Source organism: Mustela putorius, unplaced genomic scaffold (genome assembly GCF_011764305.1).
Source record: "Mustela putorius furo isolate JIRA1106 unplaced genomic scaffold, ASM1176430v1.1 tig00003871_pilon_pilon_pilon, whole genome shotgun sequence".
Lineage (NCBI taxonomy): Eukaryota > Metazoa > Chordata > Mammalia > Carnivora > Mustelidae > Mustela > Mustela putorius.
In genome coordinates, this window is record NW_025422023.1 from 5955269 (window position 1) to 5975381 (window position 20113).

The following is a 20113-nucleotide window of genomic DNA, read 5'->3' on the forward strand; positions in this document are numbered from 1 at the left end:
ACCTGTGATCTCTGTCAAATAAATAAATAAAATCTTTAAAAAAGAAAGAAAGAAAGAAACATGCAACTGTAGTAGAAAATGCTATGATTTTTCATCATCAATTATATTCCACTGACTTCTGTGTATTATGTCAAATTGTCTATCATTAGCAGTCATTTTATTTCCAATGTCTTTCTATAATATAGATATTCCTGTACTTAGCTTTTTATTTCTTTCCATTGATTTAATTTGAAGAAAATAATGTAATTCAAATGTTTGCCAATCTTGGACTTTCACTCTCAAATAACATCAATTCATCCATTTACCAATAAATTTATATGTGATTTTGCAAACAATTATGACACAAGGGACACTAATAATTGATTTTTATTATAATTATCTGTGGACATTTTTTTCCCTTGCTAGATATAAGATATTTAAGGATAAGGATTGAGTAGTACTCCTTTATTCATAGCAATGCCTGAAACATAGGATGTGCTCAAAATTTATTTTTTATAAAGAATGAATGAATGAACAAAAAAATGAAACATTTCAGTCTTATTCCTGTTTACTATTTTCTATCTGTATTAATATAAGCAAATTTTTTTCTTTTTAATTACCTAACTTTCTATTTTCTCCCTTTTAAAGACAGTGATCATTACCTAAGATGGTTGTAATGATCCAGAAATATATGTAAAATGTTTTGAAAACTATAAACTTTCATTCAAATAAAACTCACCATTTTTAATCATTAATTTATCTAAATTGAGCAATTTTCCTCTGTGTGGCAATTATTTACCCAACTCTAACATTCTCTCTCACCTTCTTACATGATATCAGAACATGGATCATCTTATTACATTACTTTATCAAACATTTCTTAGTTTAATATTACTGTTAAAAGCCTTTCTAGTTCTGGACTTAACCTTACTCTTGATTCAACTTCAATTGTAGGCCTGAACACATCTCCAACTTAATAAATTGCATAGAATATCAACTTCTTATTCTTGGACCACATGACCATTGAGACCTATTCTGAAGCCTTGTCTTGCCCACCAGTCCGATTATTCCATATTTTTACTTAGCACTAACTTTATCTGCCTTCATTTGTCTTTCTCTGCTTAGAAATTGTTCTGATTATCTACTGCTACATAAAAATCTACCTCCCAATACCAGTGGCTTCAAATAAAAATAATGATTTATTTTGCTCAAAAGTCTGTACTTTAGGCATGACTCAGAAGAGAAGGTTTATCTCAGCAGTACAGGGTGTCAGCTGGGGCAGCCTGACTAAGTACTAAAGGTTCTGCTTCCACTTCCACTTACCTACAAGGCTGGCTAGTCCTTGCAGGATGTTGGTTGGGAGCTAGGCCTGGGAGCCTCATTTCCTCTTCACGGACCTCTGCCTGGCTGCTTGGTTTGTGCACTGGTAGGATGGCTAGTTTCAAAAGTAGGTATTCAGAGAGGACCATCCAGAAGTGCATAAAGTTTCTACAATTAGGCCTCAAAAGTCACATAGCAACTCTTTTGCCACACTCTACAGAAGCAACACCAAAGGGCCACCAGGGAATTAGAAATAAACTCTAGCACTCAATGACAGCAGTGTCAATTCTGAACTGTGTGAAGAACATATAGCATGAAATATATAATGGCAAAAACTTTGGAAAACACAATCTTCTATAGTCCATTCTCTTGCCACATTTCATATCTCCCATATATAAAATACAAGCCACCCTACTGTGAGAACTCCCAAATTTCACCCCATTGTGGCATTAATTTGAAGTTCAGAATCTTGTCATCGAATTCTGGTTCAGATGGTATCAGACTCCTCTGATTTAGTTCCTCTGTACAACTCTTTGAACACCATTCTTCTCAACCTAAAGGCCTTGAACTAAAGAGACAGTTTACTGCCCCACAGATATTCTATAGACTAATGGTAGAACAGACTAAGATAAAGGCTAACATCACAGCTATTCAAAAGGAGAAAGAGAAAGACAGGAAGAACAGAGCAGTCAGAGTCTCAGGGCATTTCAAATCCACCAGAGTACATGTTGCCAGTTCTGGGATTAGGATCCAGTCCTAATTCCTTGGGAATTGCTCTAATGTTTCATGACTCCATTTTGGGGGTTTCTGGTTCTGTTCTCTTAAGTCATTTTTTTTTTCCATGAAAAGTAGCCTGTGTTTGCAACTACGTGGTTTTTCAGCCAATTTCCTACCTATAGAAATTGGAAAGTCCAAAGGCTTCCTTTTATTTTATATACTGCATCTATCCCTCTTAGTTCCAGGCTAATGTAATTATTTTTTAAATGTGTGGCCTCTTTGCTTTATCAATTTATAATTCACTCCATTATATAAAGTTATACCCACAAAATGTTTGAGATAAGCTCTCCTCTATGTAATGTCTATATAAAATACATATATCATCAATTATTCTTTATACCTTTATAACATTTTCTACTTTCAGGCCATAACTCTACATCAAACTTTGATTCTATTATCCTTTATATTCTAAATACTGTGTACCAGTTCTTTCCTACCCGTGCCCCTGCATACTTATTCTCTCCTTCTCAAATGGAGTTTTTCCCATAGTCTTCAAGATTCTTTAGTATTCAAAAAGTGAATAACTCCAAAAACTCAATGTACTATGCATAAGGTAATTTTGCCTACAATATATGAATATATATGAATATATATGTGTAAGATAATTTTGCCTACAATATATGAATATATATATATGAGTGTATATTAATAAATATGAAGGGCACCTGGGCGGCTCCGTCAGCTAAACCTCTGCCTTCAGCTCAAGTCATGATCTCAGGGTCCTGGGACTGAGCCCCAAGGCGGGCACCCTGCTCAGCAATCTCTCTCGCTCATAAATAAATAAATAAATAAATAAATAAGGTCACTTGCAAACTATGTATAAATAATAATTTATTTGAAATGTATATAAAGTGCCCAATGAAACAAAATTGAGATTGAAAATAATAAAATTAGTTCATTTTCAATAATAACATTTCCATCATTTTCTTGAGGCAGGGAGGGGCAGAGGGACAGGGAGAGAGAGAATCGCAAGCAGACCCCATGCTCAGCATGGAACCCAACTCACGTCAGTCAACTGAATGAACCACCCATCCAATATTTTTTAAAAGATACAGAATCAACAAATCCTCAAAACTGATCTTATCTATTTTTGCGTATACTCAGAATTACCTTGCATTTTAACATCTCAAAAGCATTTCTGTAAGCTATAGAAAAGCAACAACAAAAATTATGTATTTACTGCACTAGATTAACAGTACCTAGCAAAAGGGATAAACTGCATTTTAATGAACTCTATAGCATTTCTGAGGCTATCATATTACAAGCAACTGAGAAAATAGAATAAATAATTAGTTTTTACACTACACTGACTTTTATGTCAAAGGTATTACTTATGTTTATTGAAAAGGTGAACAAAACTACCTGCATGGTATATGTTCAATTAACTTCCAAGATAAAATATATTTGTTTCCTGAAATAAATTCCTGTGGGAATGTGATGCAGAAATCACAATGTTATTTTCATGAAAAATGATCTATACTTTCAACATAAAGTAAGTCTCAATACCTTTTATGTTCGGCCTTCAAATATTGTCTTACATGCCACACACGGTGTGGAATCTTCCATTCATTTAAAAATAAAAATCATGCTTTAAGCTTCAATTGTTTTTGTTCATTTAAAAACTTTAAATAAGTTTTATTTACTATAAAGCAATGTACATTCATTTAGAGGAAACAAACAAAAGCAAAACAAAATCTTTAACAAACTTAAGCAGGTTACTTACATATTATTTTTCAGTGAGGCCTCTCTGATAACATTCTTTGCAACTAGGGACATGTGGGTGGCTCAGTGGGTTAAGACTCTGCCTTCGGCTCAGGTCATGATCTCGGGGTCCTGGGATTGAGCGCCACATCGGGCTCTCTGCTCGGCAGGGAGCCTGCTTCCCCCCTCTCTGTGCCTGCCTCTCTGCCTACTTGTGATCTCTTGCTCTGTCAAATAAATAAATAAACAAAATCTTAAAAAAAAAAATTCTTTGAAACTATACTCAACCCATTCTGAACTCCATCTTCCTTCTCTCTCTCATCTTTCTTCATAGCATTTATAACCACCTGGTATTCATTCTTTTTTCTTTCTTCTTTTCTCTCTTTGTTTATTTTTTCTTTGCTTTCATCTATCAATCTATTGATCTATTTCTTCTATTCTATTAAATGTCTCCTATACCTCAAATTAAGCTCTATGAAACAATAATGTTTATATTTTGTTCAAGGCCCTGGAATAGTGGTGAATACAAAAAAGACTGAATGCATATTTATTAAATGACCCTCAGTGCATATTTGTGAAATGATTAATCAAATAAATCTTATTACCAGGTTTAAATATATATACCATGTTTAAAATTTTCATAGAACTCCATCCATTTGATGTATGAGAATTAACTAAACCCCATTCTTCTTTCATTTAGTACATTTTTAAACTTTCATTACTAGTGTTCTTTGGTGAACTTCCTTGATACTTAAATTTGGGGTATACCATTAATTATTTCCCTAGGGTAATCCCAAAAATTGGATTTTGGGGTTAAATGGCATATATATTTGAACATTCTGCCAGCCTGCCCTTGAGAATCACTGATCTCAACTTATACTTCCACCACATTGTATGAGACCCCCCAGTTCTCTACACTCAATATTTTCATTCATTTTCTTTTTAAATTTGCTGAGAATTTCCCTCCTCTAAATGTCCAAAAACAGGTCAATATAAGCAATAAAGAAATGTTTAAGACCTTTTCCACTTAGCTAAAATTTTACTTAACCTGAGCTGGATCAATCACAAAATCATTTACATACTTATGAATTAAAACTTGATGCAATAAGAGTAGATTCCTTTATAATGTGATGCACCTCATTTAATAATCTCTTCATTAAATTTTTCTAATGTCTTTTCATTGGTTATACAACATTTAATGGTCTAACCTATACTGATTGCAAATATACTATTTCCCTCCTTAATTTAGACTAATGAAAATGAATTTTACATTTATATTTATACTATTCATTTATGAATAAAACAAAATTATTTCTATGATGTTAGTAAAAGTTCTAAAACAATTTGAAATAACTATATCAACATAAATGTTGAGTGACTGAATAAATGCTCCATAAATTGATAAATCCCATAAGACTATTACCCGTTTATCAACCAAACTCGTAACTCATAATTTATCATTCGCAACCTCATTTCTTAACACTGTAACTACAAATGTAAAATATCCAGTAATCAATTTTAATTTGCCAATTATTCTATTTATGGGTAGAAAGATAACAATATACATGTTAAGTTCTATAAGGCAAAATACTGAATTTTTAGTAATATTATGACTCGAGGAATGAACATGCCTACCATGCTCTATAAATTGATTCCATTTTACAGTTTCATTTATGTGTATATGTATATACACACATAACACACAAAATAATTTTATCTGATTTATAAAATATTTGATGTATAACTGAAAAAGGTCCTTCCCATTAGTATTAAGGTAAAATAAAATTACCAATGTTTAAATGACAATAGGATTAAAAAATATTTTTTTAAAGTTTTTATTTAAATTCAAGTTATTAACATACAATGTAATACTAGCTTTAGGTGTACCATTTAGTGACTTAACCACACACATCTCCCATGCTCGTCATGATAGGTGCACTCCTTAATCCTCATCACCTATTTAATCCATCCCCATGCAAACCTCATTTCTTAATCTTCTCTCTGGTAACCAACAATTTGTTTTCTATAGTTAAGAGTCTGTCTCTTGGTTTGCATGTGTCTTTTTTTGCCCCCTATGATAATTTGTTTCTTAAACTCCACATATGAGTGAAATCATATGGTATTTGCCTTTCTCTAACTGGCTCATTTCACTTTGCATAATACTATCTCCATACACACCCATTGCAAATGGCAAAGATTTTGTTCTTTTTTATAGCTAATATTCCACTGTATGTAAGTATGTATATAGAAATAGAGATAGAGATGATAGATAGATGATACAGAGATAAGATAGATAGAGATAGAGAGAGATAGAGATAGAAATAGAGATAGAGATAGAGATATATCACAGCTTCTATATCCCTTTATCAGTCAATGGACATTTGCGCTCTCTCCATAATTTGGCAATTGCAGATAACATTGCTATAAACATTGGGGTGTATGTATACCTTCAAATTAGCATTTTTTTATTCTTTGGGTAAATACCTGGTAATGCAATTGCTGGATTATAAGGTAATTCTGTTTTTGACTTTTTGTAGAACTTCCGTACTATTTTCCAGAGTGGCTGCATCAGTCTGCATACCCACTAATAATATAAGAGGGTTCCCCTTTCTCCACATCCTCATCAACATCTGTTGTTTCTTGAAAAAAAACACTTCTCTCTTAATTTAATTCTAAGATATGATATGAAAGGATATTATTCATAGGACAAAAATTGATACAAAGCATATAACCAACAGAACTACTATCCCTGTATCTTTTGATTATATGCCAATGATTTTTTTTAAAATCACAAGACTTATCATATTAAGATAGATGGTATTCCCAGCAAAAGTTAGATGGTATTAAGAATTATAAACAGAAATGGGCTATTCTCATTTTAGAACAGACCATCTTACTATGCATAAACTAAAAAGAATCAAGAATTCTTTGTTATACTCATTAATAAAAAACCTAGCTTAAGTAAAAATCAATTAAAAATGAGGAATCTATTTAGAGAGTTGATAATACCACACTTGAATATATTTTCCTTGATTGGATCAGTGTAAGAGAATTAGGACAAATGGATGTTAATTTTCAATTACCAGAATGAAGCACGGATCTTAATTGGATTGGCGCTGGTCACCTACTAAATCTATATTCAAGACATGTTTTCAAGGTGGTATATCTTAAATAGTAGATTAATTTAAAAATATGAACAATTCTAATTACTATAATATCTGCACATGTCAGATGAAATCAAATTTTATACATCATAGTATCAGGTAGTACCTTCAAAAATCAATTTTTTTCTGATAAAATTTTATACTTCTAAGGAGCTTCAGAGCTTCTGAAAATGACTTTGAAATATGGTCTTGTTAATCTTTAGTATTCTCAAGAGAGCCAAGTGGGTGGCAAATATTTTCTGAATTTTGTAAAATAGAAACTAATATAACCATTAGTGAATTTACTTGCCCTATGTCAAATCCTGAAACAATGAAAAGTCGCAGTGCCAATCCTGTCACCTAACTGAAACTCCTATACCTTCCAACTACAACAATTTTTATGGAACAGAGCAGTAAAGGCAGAGAGAAAAAAAATAATCTTCAGAAAATATGAAGTTCAACATAATTTATTTCAAGAGACCCTTAAGTGGGTATTTATTTATTATTTGATTGTGCTTGGTCATGGTGAACATAGTAATATCAGAACTTGAAAGAATTAATTTCCCTGCACCACTTCTGCATAACAAAGCTAAAACCTGACAAAATCAGCAATGGTACAGTAACTCAAGAGAAGAAAAAGAAAATTTTAAAAAGTTAAATTTTGGTGTATAACAGACCTTTAACTGGGCAATATACTTGGTTATTGAAAGACAATGAGAAACAAAGTAAGCCTCTATGGATCACAGGCTCTCTGAGTATTCTCATTTGCTGACATGTTTTTCATCAGAAACCCTTGGATGAGTTTCTCCATTTTGTTTCATTTTTTTCTTTTAATACTCTCATAAAGAGCCATTACAACAGTTTGGTTGTTTGGTGGAAATATATTTCAAAATTATTGTTGAAACTATTGTTCCTATTTTCTATCTAGTTTTCCTGTGTGAAATAATACAGTTAACTGATTTAACCTCATTACCAAGGATAGTTAATGTATTCATTTTTAGTCTAAGAATAGTATTACTAGCAGCTGAACTAATCCCAATTTTAAAAATCAAAATTGTTTTTGGAATTTTATTTCCCCCCAAAAATGTTTATTTTTTTCTTACATGGATGTTTTCTTGATTGTTGAGAAAAATTAAAATAATGCCATGAGAATAACATGGTATATGTATTGAATATGACTTTACAAATCATAGGTTGGTTGCCTTTCTCCTCTAACAATTCTAGCATATTAAGAATTTTGGGTTTTTCCCTAATAGAAAATGACTTTACTAACTTTAAGTTAAAACTCATAAGATGGTCTTTGGTAAAATTGAGAGTCATAAAACTCCAAACAAATCTTACAGTTGAAAAAAGAATCTAAAATCTTTCAGGGAATAAGCAGATATCTTTTTTTAAATTTTTTATTTATTTTCAGCATAACAGTATTCATTATTTTTGCACCACACCCAGCGCTCCATGCAATCTGTGCCCTCTCTAATACCCACCACCTGGTACCCCGACCTCCCAACCCCTGCCCCTTCAAAACCCTCAGATTGTTTTTCAGAGTCTATAGTCTCTCATGGTTCACCTTCCCTTTGGAAGCAGATATCTTTTTTATCCTATATATTTAAAAGAGACATGGTAAATATAAAGGTATGTTTATAATTGTCTATTTTTACATGGAAACCTTAGTTTTGTTTTGTTTTTTCTCAAAGCTTTAAAATAACAGTCTGTACTTACTTGGCCCATCAGTCCTTTTCTGCAGGCACCGTGGAGTTGTGCTAAGAAAGGAGGCATGTTTCAGTTTAGCCACAAAAGTACGAGGCGGCATGTATTTATGTTGAACTTGGGACATTTCATATGATTTTTGAACATCATAGCTGCCAGGTGCTGGAATATCCTGAAAGAATTCCAATGGATGAGCATTAACATGTCTTACATGGAAAATACATAAAACCATGTAGCACAGATGTTCACACTAAGCAATGGCATAAATGGAAAAATGTGAAAATTCTCTTAATTAATTAAAAATTAAAAGACTATTCTTAAATTTATACCCTTCTTATAAGACTGTAAATTTGCTTGTCAAAACTTAAGGTAAAATAAACAGAATTATGAAATTATGAAATTTAGGACCATATTCTTTTAAAAAAACCTTTCATATTATAGATCAAACTTTCATTTTCAAATGTTATAATGAAAATCAAATTTCATACAGGAATGAAAATGATTATTTTCATAAGAAGCAATACTATCACTACTATACTGTTCTATGTGAGCACACTTTACTCATTCTAAAAATGAGACTGCTTATTTCATTTTTAATAGATTCCAATTAAGTTGAAAGCCTTCCCCTTTTATCATTTATAGTTGTTTATATATACAGTTATATTAACATTTTTAATCAACATAAGTCACATGGAAATTAATAACTATAATAATAATTCTAAACTCAATTAAATATAAAATATCATATATTTGTTGCACAATTAATGCTTATAAACTATTAACTAATTATTTCAATGAAAAACTTTTTAACTCATTTTCCTTAAATTATTTTAAAATATGACATATTCTATGTAATGTTATTCATCTCTATTATGTATAAAAAAACAACTTCTCGAGTTTCAGTGTTTTCCCAGTAGGCAGGACACTTACATGGCTAATGGTGTAGACTCCAGCTCTAGACTCGGGTTTCAAATATCTGCTCCTTACTTTTTTAGGGACCCTAGGCAAGCCACTTAAACTGTGGGCTTCTTACTTTCCTCATTTGTAAGTGGAGAAAATAAGAGTATTTATATCATATGTCATAAGGGTTGTTATGAGAAATAAATGAGTTAAAACAGTAAAATACTTACATTGGTACCTAATTCCATAAAAGCAATAGATAATCTTACTATTCTACAAAAGTTAATTTCAATAAAAAAAAATAATAAACAATGAAATTCAGGGTTTGGGCTAATGGGGAAGTATTTTAATGTTTCAAGTAAGTCAAATTTGGATACTGAAAAATCATACTTTTAAAGTCCATTGAGAAGCCATACTTTATAAAACATACTTTCTCTTGTTTCTCATGCATTTATTTCCTTCAAGCATATGCCAACAACATTATCTTCTATTTCCAAAGAATCATTAAATATGGTATGTATATTGGGGAGGAAATTCTTATATGAAAACCCACATTTCTGCTTTAAGTTCCATGTCAAAGAGCAAATACCACACTCTGTAAGTCAACTAAAATATGTCAGCAGTTGTTTGCTTGCCAGCATCAACAGAATATTTAGTAAGGGTAGGCTGAAGATAAACAATACCAGTAGTAGCTCCAAAGATGACTTCTGGATCTTTTGGGACTGCTTCTGTGGTGTGTGAAGGCAAAGTGGGAGAGAGTGCCAAAGCACAAAGAAATCTTGCGTGCACACAATAGATTCAGAGTGTTTAGGGAAGTTTTGCAAAGCTCTTGATTGTACCTACTATATATTTTAATTTTCTCATCTGAAGCTATCATGGTTATGGCTTCTGTAACACCCTGCCTGGCATTACCACCCATTCCTTTTCCAGTCTCTAGCCTGTATATGATTGATGGCTTTGGCTGCTGCCAATTCTCATTTTATCTAAGAGACTGATATTTCAAGTCAATTTCCTAGACAAATTGTTACTAAGACAAATCTGGAACACTGTTTAAGAGCAATAATTTAAACAATACCTACAGATGGTACTCTAAATACCATTTCAGGAAAAAACAGTATGTAGGAAAAAAAAGTATGTAGAGGTAAGATCATCAGATCTCTGTGGGGGATCCTTTATATACATCACAGAAAATAAGAAAGGCACACAGGTACACGATGAGTGGATATGACAGACATTTCTCATGCTTTTTTTTTTAATCTAGTTATTTGTATCCCTTGCCTTTGTTTAGAAAATTTCACATACTTTGCAGCAGATATGAGTCCTGGCACAAAAACTAAAAATGACTGATTCACATCCTCCTGGTTTAGTTTTTTAGCTAGAACATGAATCTAGGTCATAGGCTTAAATGACAGCCTTTGAACTGGTAGCCAGTTTTTCAAAGAAACACAGAGCATTAAAAATTCCATACTTTTGAGGGGCTGGCAGTGCTAGAAGCCATGTCCAGCTTCCAGGGGCAACAAGAGCAAGTAGAAACTGAGGGAAAATGTGATAAAATGCCTGATGAAATAAAAGCTATGCCTCAACGCAAATTAAAGGTAAATCTAAGGTATCCTGATTTCACCTGGAAAATCCAGGCCCTATCAAAAAATGACATAATCATAGAATTAAAATAATTGATATATGTAAAAGTATTAGACTGGTATCTGACACATAATAAGCACTAGTGTTTCCTTCTACTGCCATCATTGTTGTTATTAGCATTATTAATTCTATTAGGTGTGAAACTATGTGTCATCCTGTGATATCTTCCTTGCCTGGAGAGATGTCAACTGGCTATTTAAAAGAAAAGCTTCTAGTATTTTAAGCCCTAAACAAACAACAATGAAAAGTAGTTAAGTTGTTGGGAATCACATAAAGACAGTATCCCAGGCAGTTTAAAAAAAAAAAATCACTGGTTTCAACCAACCTCAAAGGAAAACACGTCACCCCGTTTATGTTTTAGAAAAACCATTTCACATACTTTGTGATTTTATTCAATTCTGTCAACCAAGTTGAAGGCCCTACAAAATTTTCCATGCCCAAATACAAGCCTCTTCAAGAAACTTAAACTTGAACGAGGTAGGAAGCTAAAGAGTAAAGCTGAATACTTTGAAGGGTGGAACTTGAAGGAAGACCCTCAGGCCTTCAACCCCAAACTCAAAAGAGTGACTCAGAGCCACAAAGGCAGAGTAGAATCTTAATCTTATGGTACTTATCAGGTAAATTATCACTAGAAGGATGAGCCGACAGCAATACACAACAGATCTGACAGCATTTTATATAAGTAAATGTTAGAAAGCATAATATAATAAAGACCACTAACTATGCTTTGGCTAAAATAAATTTTCATTACATTTTTTGCATAAATTGTTCTGGATGTTATTTCATGCCTAAGTATATTCCAGTCTAAAATTTCATTTTAAAATCCCAAATATATAATTATTTAAAAAAATCACTGGAATTTCTTTTATAGTGAAACTTATCAATTAAGAAGACTTCAATGAAACTTTCAATCAAAGCTTTGAATCAAAATCTTTAGTCAAATATATAAAAAACAATAAAACAATAGAATATGTATATATATTTGACTAAAGATTTTGATATAGATATAGATATATATAGTAAAAAAAATTACAGGCCATAAGTGTAGTGAAATTTTTCTGAATGTGCTAAAAACTTTGATTAAAGGAATTTATACAATGGAATATTACTCAGGCATCAAAAAGAATGAAATCTTGCCATCCAACAATGTGGATAGAACTAGAGGATATTATGTAAGTGAAATAAGTCAGTCAAAGAAAGACAAATACCATATGATTTCACTCATATATGGAATTTAAGAAACAAAGCAAATATACATGGGGAGGGGGTAAAAATAAAATAAGAAGAAATTGAGAGGGAAGCAAACCATAAGAGATTGAACTATAGAAAACAAACTGAGGGTTGCTGGAGGGGAGATGGGTGGGGGGATGGGGTAACTGGGTGATGGGCTTTGAGGAGGGCACTTGATGTAAGGAGCACTTAGTATTATATGCAACTGACGAATCACTAAATTCTACCTCTGAAACTAATAAAAATAAGATAAAAATAAAACTTTAACAAAAACAAAACAAAACAAGCAATTTACCAATATGCTTATCCAAGTTGCTTAATTTCAGATTTATAGAGAAGAAAGGCATTTCAGATGATGATCAAATTATCTGCCTGTCACAAATTATAATTATGAACATGTAGAGTTACCCTTGCCATTTTTCAGCTTTCTTAACATTCATCATCTTGAACACATACACTTTTAAATATTTAACTTGGGAAAGAATAAGTGTTATTTTAGAACAAAAATATTTTACTACAAATATAAAATTATACTGTTAATTGTAAGTGATAGGCAAAAATAGAAAATACTGATTTTATTGCCCATAATCTCCTGACACACTAGAAAAGACTTTTACCCTAACACTGTTTTATAAAAGGAACTAAAAATGTCAGCTATACCACGATACTTCAAGATTCAGTAAAGAATAATAAAAAGTGCTGGCAATAAGTAGACAATAAAACCATTGATTTCACCTAATTTCTCTATCATACAATTCATACCTGAATCACAAATTTCTAGTTATTTGCTGACATTTTCGTTTCATTATCCTCAGACTGCCTTAAAATAAAACCCCTTTATCTTTCCTTCCCCAACTACCTCACCTACCTACAATAATTCCTTATTTAACCAGCTCTGAAAATAGAAAGCTGCATTTTTTCTTCACCTTCCTCTCCCATATCTAAAAATCATTAGTTATATTTATTGTAACTTCTCTCACTTTATCCCTTTCTTGTCTTAACTACCAAAACAATCCTGCTATGGGCCCTAAAATATACCTGACAACTGTATTATCTCTTTAAACTTTAGGTCTTCAATCTTAAACCATCAGCATCACAGTGGCAAAGAAGTTATACTAAAGCACAACCAACTTCTGCTGGAAAAGTATATTGGTTCCTGAGTACTATGGAAAAAATTTTCAGAACATTCTCTTTGGCACTAAAATCCTTTTTAAAGGATTTTAAAAATCCTTTAAAAATCCTAAAAAGCCACTGAGGTGGCTCAGTTGGTTAAGCGACAGTCTTCAACTCAGTTCATGATACTGGAGTCCCAGGATCAAGTCCCACATCAGGCTCCCAGCTCCATGGGGAGTCTCCTTCTCCCTCTGACCTTCTCCCCTCTCATACTCTCTCTCACTCTCTCTCTCAAATGGATGAATAAAATATTTTAAAAGATAAAATAAAATAAATAAATTTGGAGGCAAACTTAACAATTATAAAACCCAGTTCAAGCAGAGCCTCTTCTTCCATTCTTGATCACCGTAGCTACAAATGATATCCTTCACTTTTCAATTCTTCTGTTACCTATTGTATAAATACAATTACTTGTATAAATACATAAACATATGTATACGTATATTTATTTGTACAGACACATAAACATATAAATAGCTCATTAAACAAATATATTTATTTGAATATTTATTTCTTTCTTCATCAATATAAGAGCAGTGAGAGGATTTATAGCTCTCTGATGTTTCCTCAGATAAGATTTTATTTGCCTTCTGTATTTGCAGGCAAATTTTTCTTTTATTCCCTCAGTGAAAGAAAGTGGACATTAAGAATCCAGGAGCATAGGAGCTCCACAATAGCATTGGACATGTAGGCCCTTCCATACTTTCTCTTGCACCGTTCTTATATTGTAGCCCCCATTCTTATGTTCCCAAAATATGCACCATAGCTCTAGCCATAACATTCTCATTTCAGAAATGGAGGGAAAGAACAAAAGGCCAAAAAAAAATGTGTATAACTGAACAACCTTCTCTGAAGAACTTTCCCAATCTGATAACTTTTACTTCCTTTTCATTAATTAAAACTATTCAAATAACTACCCTATAACTATAAAGCAACCTGAAAAAAGTAGTCTTTTTAGCTGGGTACATTGTTCTTCAAATAAAATTGGGTTCTGTTAGTAAAGAAGAAAAAGAGACTAGATAGGGCATTCGTAACTAATCATCTCAGTCATAACTTTTCTCTGCCTTTGAGGGTTATAAAATTGTAAAATAATTAACTCACTTCTAGTATATTATCCCGGATATTAGACTATCTCTCTCAAAAGTTATTTTGACCAAAGATTTATGGGCTTTGTTCTCTAACTCTTGCTGAACCTCTGGGTCTCAACTTTCCCTCAATCCATTAGTTCTATCAGGTTTCCAATGATACACTTTCATTAACATACCACTCTCGGTTTTGCAGTCGTAGTTATACTTGCAATTAAATAAGTCTTCAATTATTGTTTAATATCATCATCCCCATAGGTATGTGCAGTTCTTGAAGGCTAAGAAAGTATTATTTCAACTGATCACTGATCTTCAGTGATGACAAGTGCATTCCACACAGTAAGTGATCAATGAATATTTTTTTAAAGATTTTATTTATTTGAGAGAGAGAGAGAGCATGAGCAGAGGGGAGGGGCATAAGGAGAGGAGAAGCAGACTCTCCACTAAGCAAGGAGCCCAATGTAGGGCTTGAATCCTAGACCCTGGAATCATGACCTGAATTGAAGGCACATGCTTAGCCAACTAAGACACCCAAGAGCCCCATCAATGAATATTTCTTAATCAAAGAGTAAATATATGAGCTAATGAAAGAGTGAATAAATCTATCACTATCTGTCTGCCTTGAAGCCTCCCCTCCCATATTTGGTCTTATCACTGAGCTGCCCCATAACAGTAGGGCTGACACAATGACTTGGAAGTATTTTCAACGCCCTTAGTGCTTAAATTTATCTCACATATAAGCAGTCCTGTATTAAATGTGTGCTGGGTAAAGACCGTTCAAGTACTGTTTTCCCTAAAGATGTTCCATTTCTTATAAAAATAGGTGTAATTTGTAATCCCAGCAATGATGTAGAAGTATGGATATGTCCATTCATACTGATCAAGGACTAAAATAAAATCGTTAGGTAGTTAAATTTGATTAATATTTTATGATGCATTTCCTTCTCCTTGCTATAAAAAAAGAAGACTTTTACTTTTGATGCTTGAGCTTTTCATGACTACCTTTGACATTGGTTTTATAGAAAAAAATGTATATCTCAGCAGATTAGACCCATGAACAGAAATGGTCTGGGTAACCTTTCTTTTCCTGTAAATGCTGATTATACTAAGGTAGGAAAAAAAAAGTGAGATTATTGCCAGTTATAATAGCTCTAATTGATATGATATCATTTCTTTAGAGTTTTATCAACTCAATACAAATCCAGAAGTTAATTCTGTAAGTTGAATGTGAAAAGAAAGAAAATTAATTTAAGTGATTTTTTAAAAAGAACACAAATATTCCTGGACCCAGCTGAACATATTTGGATAAGGCACTAAAAATTATCTTGATAAGCTTAGAAAACTTAAAAGATGTAAATTTTGAGTGTGGTTTTTGAGGGATATGTGAACATGAACAGCAGTGTTGCAAAATTTTTGTTAGCCCTAGAGAAAGGTCTACAAGTAAAATTCTAATCAATTTGTTATGTTCAAACTTTAGGAAATCAAATGACCCCTAGTGTCATCTATTATGTTCAGTATGGCAAGAATTATCCCTTACATAAAAAGAAGGATCATCTTAAGGTAGTACTCCTGAAATACCACAAAACTCGAAGTCAGAATTGCTGGGTTATATTCACAGCCTAGTTTTTAGTAGGTCTTGAAGAACCTTACTCACTCATCTAACTCCCTCTCAAAATGATGTATGCTGAAGGTCATGTTCAGAAATATTTAGTGGGTCTCTATGCAGGAGACATGTTTCTCCCTATGAGATTGACAGTGAGATGAATCATAGAACTATTCCTATTTGGAAGTGGCATCTCCAACAGTAAGTTTTAAGAGAAGGAAGAATGATCCAGGCTTTCTTTCTGTAAGCTATGAACATCCTAGCATCCCATTACCTACATTAAAAAGTAATTACGATTAAAAAAAATCCATAAGAAATTTAAGGTTCAAATATGAAGCAATAAAAAAAGTGGTACAATTTTAAATAATTGGTAGAGTATAAGAAAATAAATTATTTGATTTTGAAAAGTAATTATGATTATATGTAGACAGAGAAGAGTAGAGGAAACGACAGAGAGGAATAAACTACGAAAAGGAGAGGTGAGAAAGCAAGATAATTATGACAAAGGAGGTATGCAATGACAGAAACTGAACATTGCCTTCACAGAGAGATAAAGAACTCTGGCAATGTCATCCATACACAAAAATAACTGTTTTCCATGCTATAGCACATAGTTTATAGATCTCAATAGCAAAAGGTAAATTGTATATTCCAAATGAAGGAAACCAAATTATTCTCCCCTGATGTTCATATAAATACCTTTTCTGATGAATGAAATATATTCTAAAGACACCATCTCATTCCATATTTATCAAGTTAGTTTATACTTCTTGTCAAATTTAATAGCACATTTTTTTAGTGACACTAAATGTTTCTTGATTGAAAAGATAAAGAAACAAAACAAGCAGAATAAAATATTAGATGAAAAGCTTCAATGATCCTATCACTGTTTCCAAAGGTCATATATATATAAATGGTTATAGCCATCTAAAAACATCTAAAATATCTTAAACTTCATGGGGAATCAAGAAAATAATCATCTAAAATAATGCTAATATCCTTACATTTTCCTTTCTTTTCTTTTGAAAAATTTGGTATATTGTTTCCCTATACTATAAACAAAATGCTACTTACATGATACTGCTTTTAAATGCTACCCTTTTAATTTTGGTCTAACAAAAATGTACTGAGTCTTTACTAAACATTGGCACTAGTGTCCACCCTTAGTGAAGATTATGGACTCTACAGCTATGTTGCCTGGGTTCAAGCCCTGGCTCAGCATTTTGGTAATCATATGACCATGGGTAAATCTTATGTCTCAATTTTCTTCATCTGTAAAATAGGAATAATAATAATTCTTACTGGGGCGCTGGGTGGCTCAGTGGGTTAAAGCCTCTGCCTTTGGCTCAGGTCATGAGCCCAGGATCCTGGGATTGAGCCCCACATAAGGCTCTCTGCTCAGTGTGGAGCCTGCTTCCCCCTCCCCCTGCCTGCCTCTCTGCTACTTGTGATCTCTGTCTATCAAATAAGTAAATAAAATCTTAATAATAATAATAATAATAATTCTTAACTCCTAGGCTTGCTGTTAGGATTAAATGAGTTAATATATGTGCAACACACAGTGTTAGATACACAGGTACATGCTATGTAAATTTTAGTTATTATTATACTTCATTATAAATATTGAGTTCTTAATATATCAGATATTTGGAGGATACTTGGTTTTTCCCCAAAGAACTTCTACAAGAACTATTTGAAATTAATATATTTTTCAATGTCAGAAATAAATTAATCTTAGAACATACAGCTTAAAAAATATCAGTATATCTGTTTCAAATGAACAAAAGCACAACAACTAACATAAAATTATAATGTGATCATGGGCTAAATATAATTTAACAAATATCTTTATTAGACATGAAAATAACAAAACTCAGAATAGAGTCCTCTATCATTTACTGAATTTTTAAAGTAAGGTCATGCTTAAAAAAAAATTCTTCCCCCTCAGGCATTTCAGGGAGATGAATCAATTCTTTTTTAAAAAGTATTATTTATTGAACAATTTTAAATGTCTTCATTAGAGTTTTGGGAAATTTACATTTCAATATATTAAAGGAAATATAAATTTTCTGGTCCCAGTTTCTGTTTTGGGGTTTTTTGTATACCACGATACTTTCAATACCTTAAAGATACAACCACCCTGAGTAAAGTAAATTTCTGACTTATATAGTCCATATTAATGCCTGTACAGTAAAAGAGAAAGTCAGTTAAACATACACAAAGGCATGTGAAAAGAAAAAGACAAATGTAAGAGAAGGAAAAAAGAAAGTTTATGGTTTCAGTTTAGAAAAGCACCTAATTCATATCTCTAATGAAGACACTCCAAATTTGCCAAAGAACTCATAAGAAAAATTTAAAAGGAACACACACACACACACACACAGAGCAAAATGAAATGAACAAAAAAAGCTAACAAACCCAAAGGGCCAGTATGGATCATCTTAGATGTAATCAGGTATTGTTCTATTTTCTCTTCCCATCACTACACTACATTCTCATTGTAAAAAATTGAAATACAAAGTAAAAAAGAGGGGCACTTGGGTGGCTCAGTAGTTAAGCATTTGCCTTCAGCTCAGGTCCTAATTCCAAGATCTTGGGGTCAAGCCCTGCATCTGGCTCCCTGCTCTGTGGGATGCCTGCTTCTCCCTCTCCCACTACCCCTGTGTTGCCTCTCTTGCTGTGTCTCTCTCTGTCAAATAAATAAAATCTTAAAAAAAAAAAAAAGAGTCTATTATTCTACTCTACTACTTTAATCAGCCTTTACCAGTGAACATTTAACTCATTTCTACTCTTTCATTGTTATAAACAATGACATAATAAAGGAAAACATATAAGTAATATATGTTTATGCACTTTGGGGCAAATACCAAGATAAATTCCTTAAAAACTGAATTGTTAAGGCAAGGGTATATGCAAATTAACTTTTGGTTGAAATTATCAAGTAACCTTAGAAAGGTTTTTGCAATGTAAACTCCCCCAATATTACACTGGTCCTTGAAAAACATGAGTTGAACAACCCGGGTCCACTTACACACAGATATTTTTCAATTAAGTATATTGGAAAATGGTAATTTGTAACAATTCAAAAAAAAAAAACTCACAGATGAATCGCATAGCCTAGAAATATAGAAAAATTTAAGAAAAAGCTAGGTGTCATGAGTGCATAAAGTACGTGTAGATTTTATCATTTAGTACAATAAAATATACACAAATCTACTATGAAAAGTTAAAATGTATCCAAACATACAGATAGTACACGGCACCATTTGCAGATGAAAGAAATGAAAGCAAATGTAAAGATGCAGTATTAAATCAAAGTCACATAAAATTAAATGTAGCACATACTGTACTACTGTGGTAATTTCATAGCCACCTTCTGTTGCTATTGCAGTGAGCTCAAGTGTTGTGAATATCCGCCTAAAATATTGTGTGACACTAATTCCTCCACATGAACAGTTTCTCTCTCCAGTAAAATTGATGTCACAGCAAAATGTGATCTCTTGTGGTTCTCACATATTTTTCATGTTTAATGTAATACCGTAAACCCTAACCCCAGGGAACCCACACAAAGTGCCTCCAGTGATGCTGGAAGTGCTGCTAAGAAGCAGAGAAAAGCCATTGCATTACAAGACAAAGTTGAATTGCCTGACGTGTACCACAGAATGAGGTCTGCAGCCCACCATTTCAAGATAAATGCATCCAAAGTTAAGGGCCAATGTAAACAAAAAAAGACAGTTTGTGAAGCCACCACTTCAGCTACACCAGCAGATGCAAAAACCTTGCACTTTTTGTGAAATGGTTTTTATCTTGTCTTGAAAATGCTGCTTTTATTGTGGGTGCAGGATTGCTATAAG

At 32.6% G+C, this 20113-nt stretch overlaps 1 protein-coding gene across 2 annotated transcripts in view; it reads right to left on the bottom strand.

Moving 5' to 3' along the window:
* STPG2 (sperm tail PG-rich repeat containing 2) overlaps nucleotides 1-20113 on the bottom strand; it is a 594891-nt gene that overhangs the window by 330616 nt on the left and 244162 nt on the right. For both annotated transcript variants that reach the window (XM_045067076.1, XM_045067077.1), the window contains one exon: nucleotides 8640-8799. In XM_045067076.1, coding sequence (XP_044923011.1) covers nucleotides 8640-8799 — 160 coding nt within the window. The remainder of the gene's footprint in view (nucleotides 1-8639; nucleotides 8800-20113) is intronic.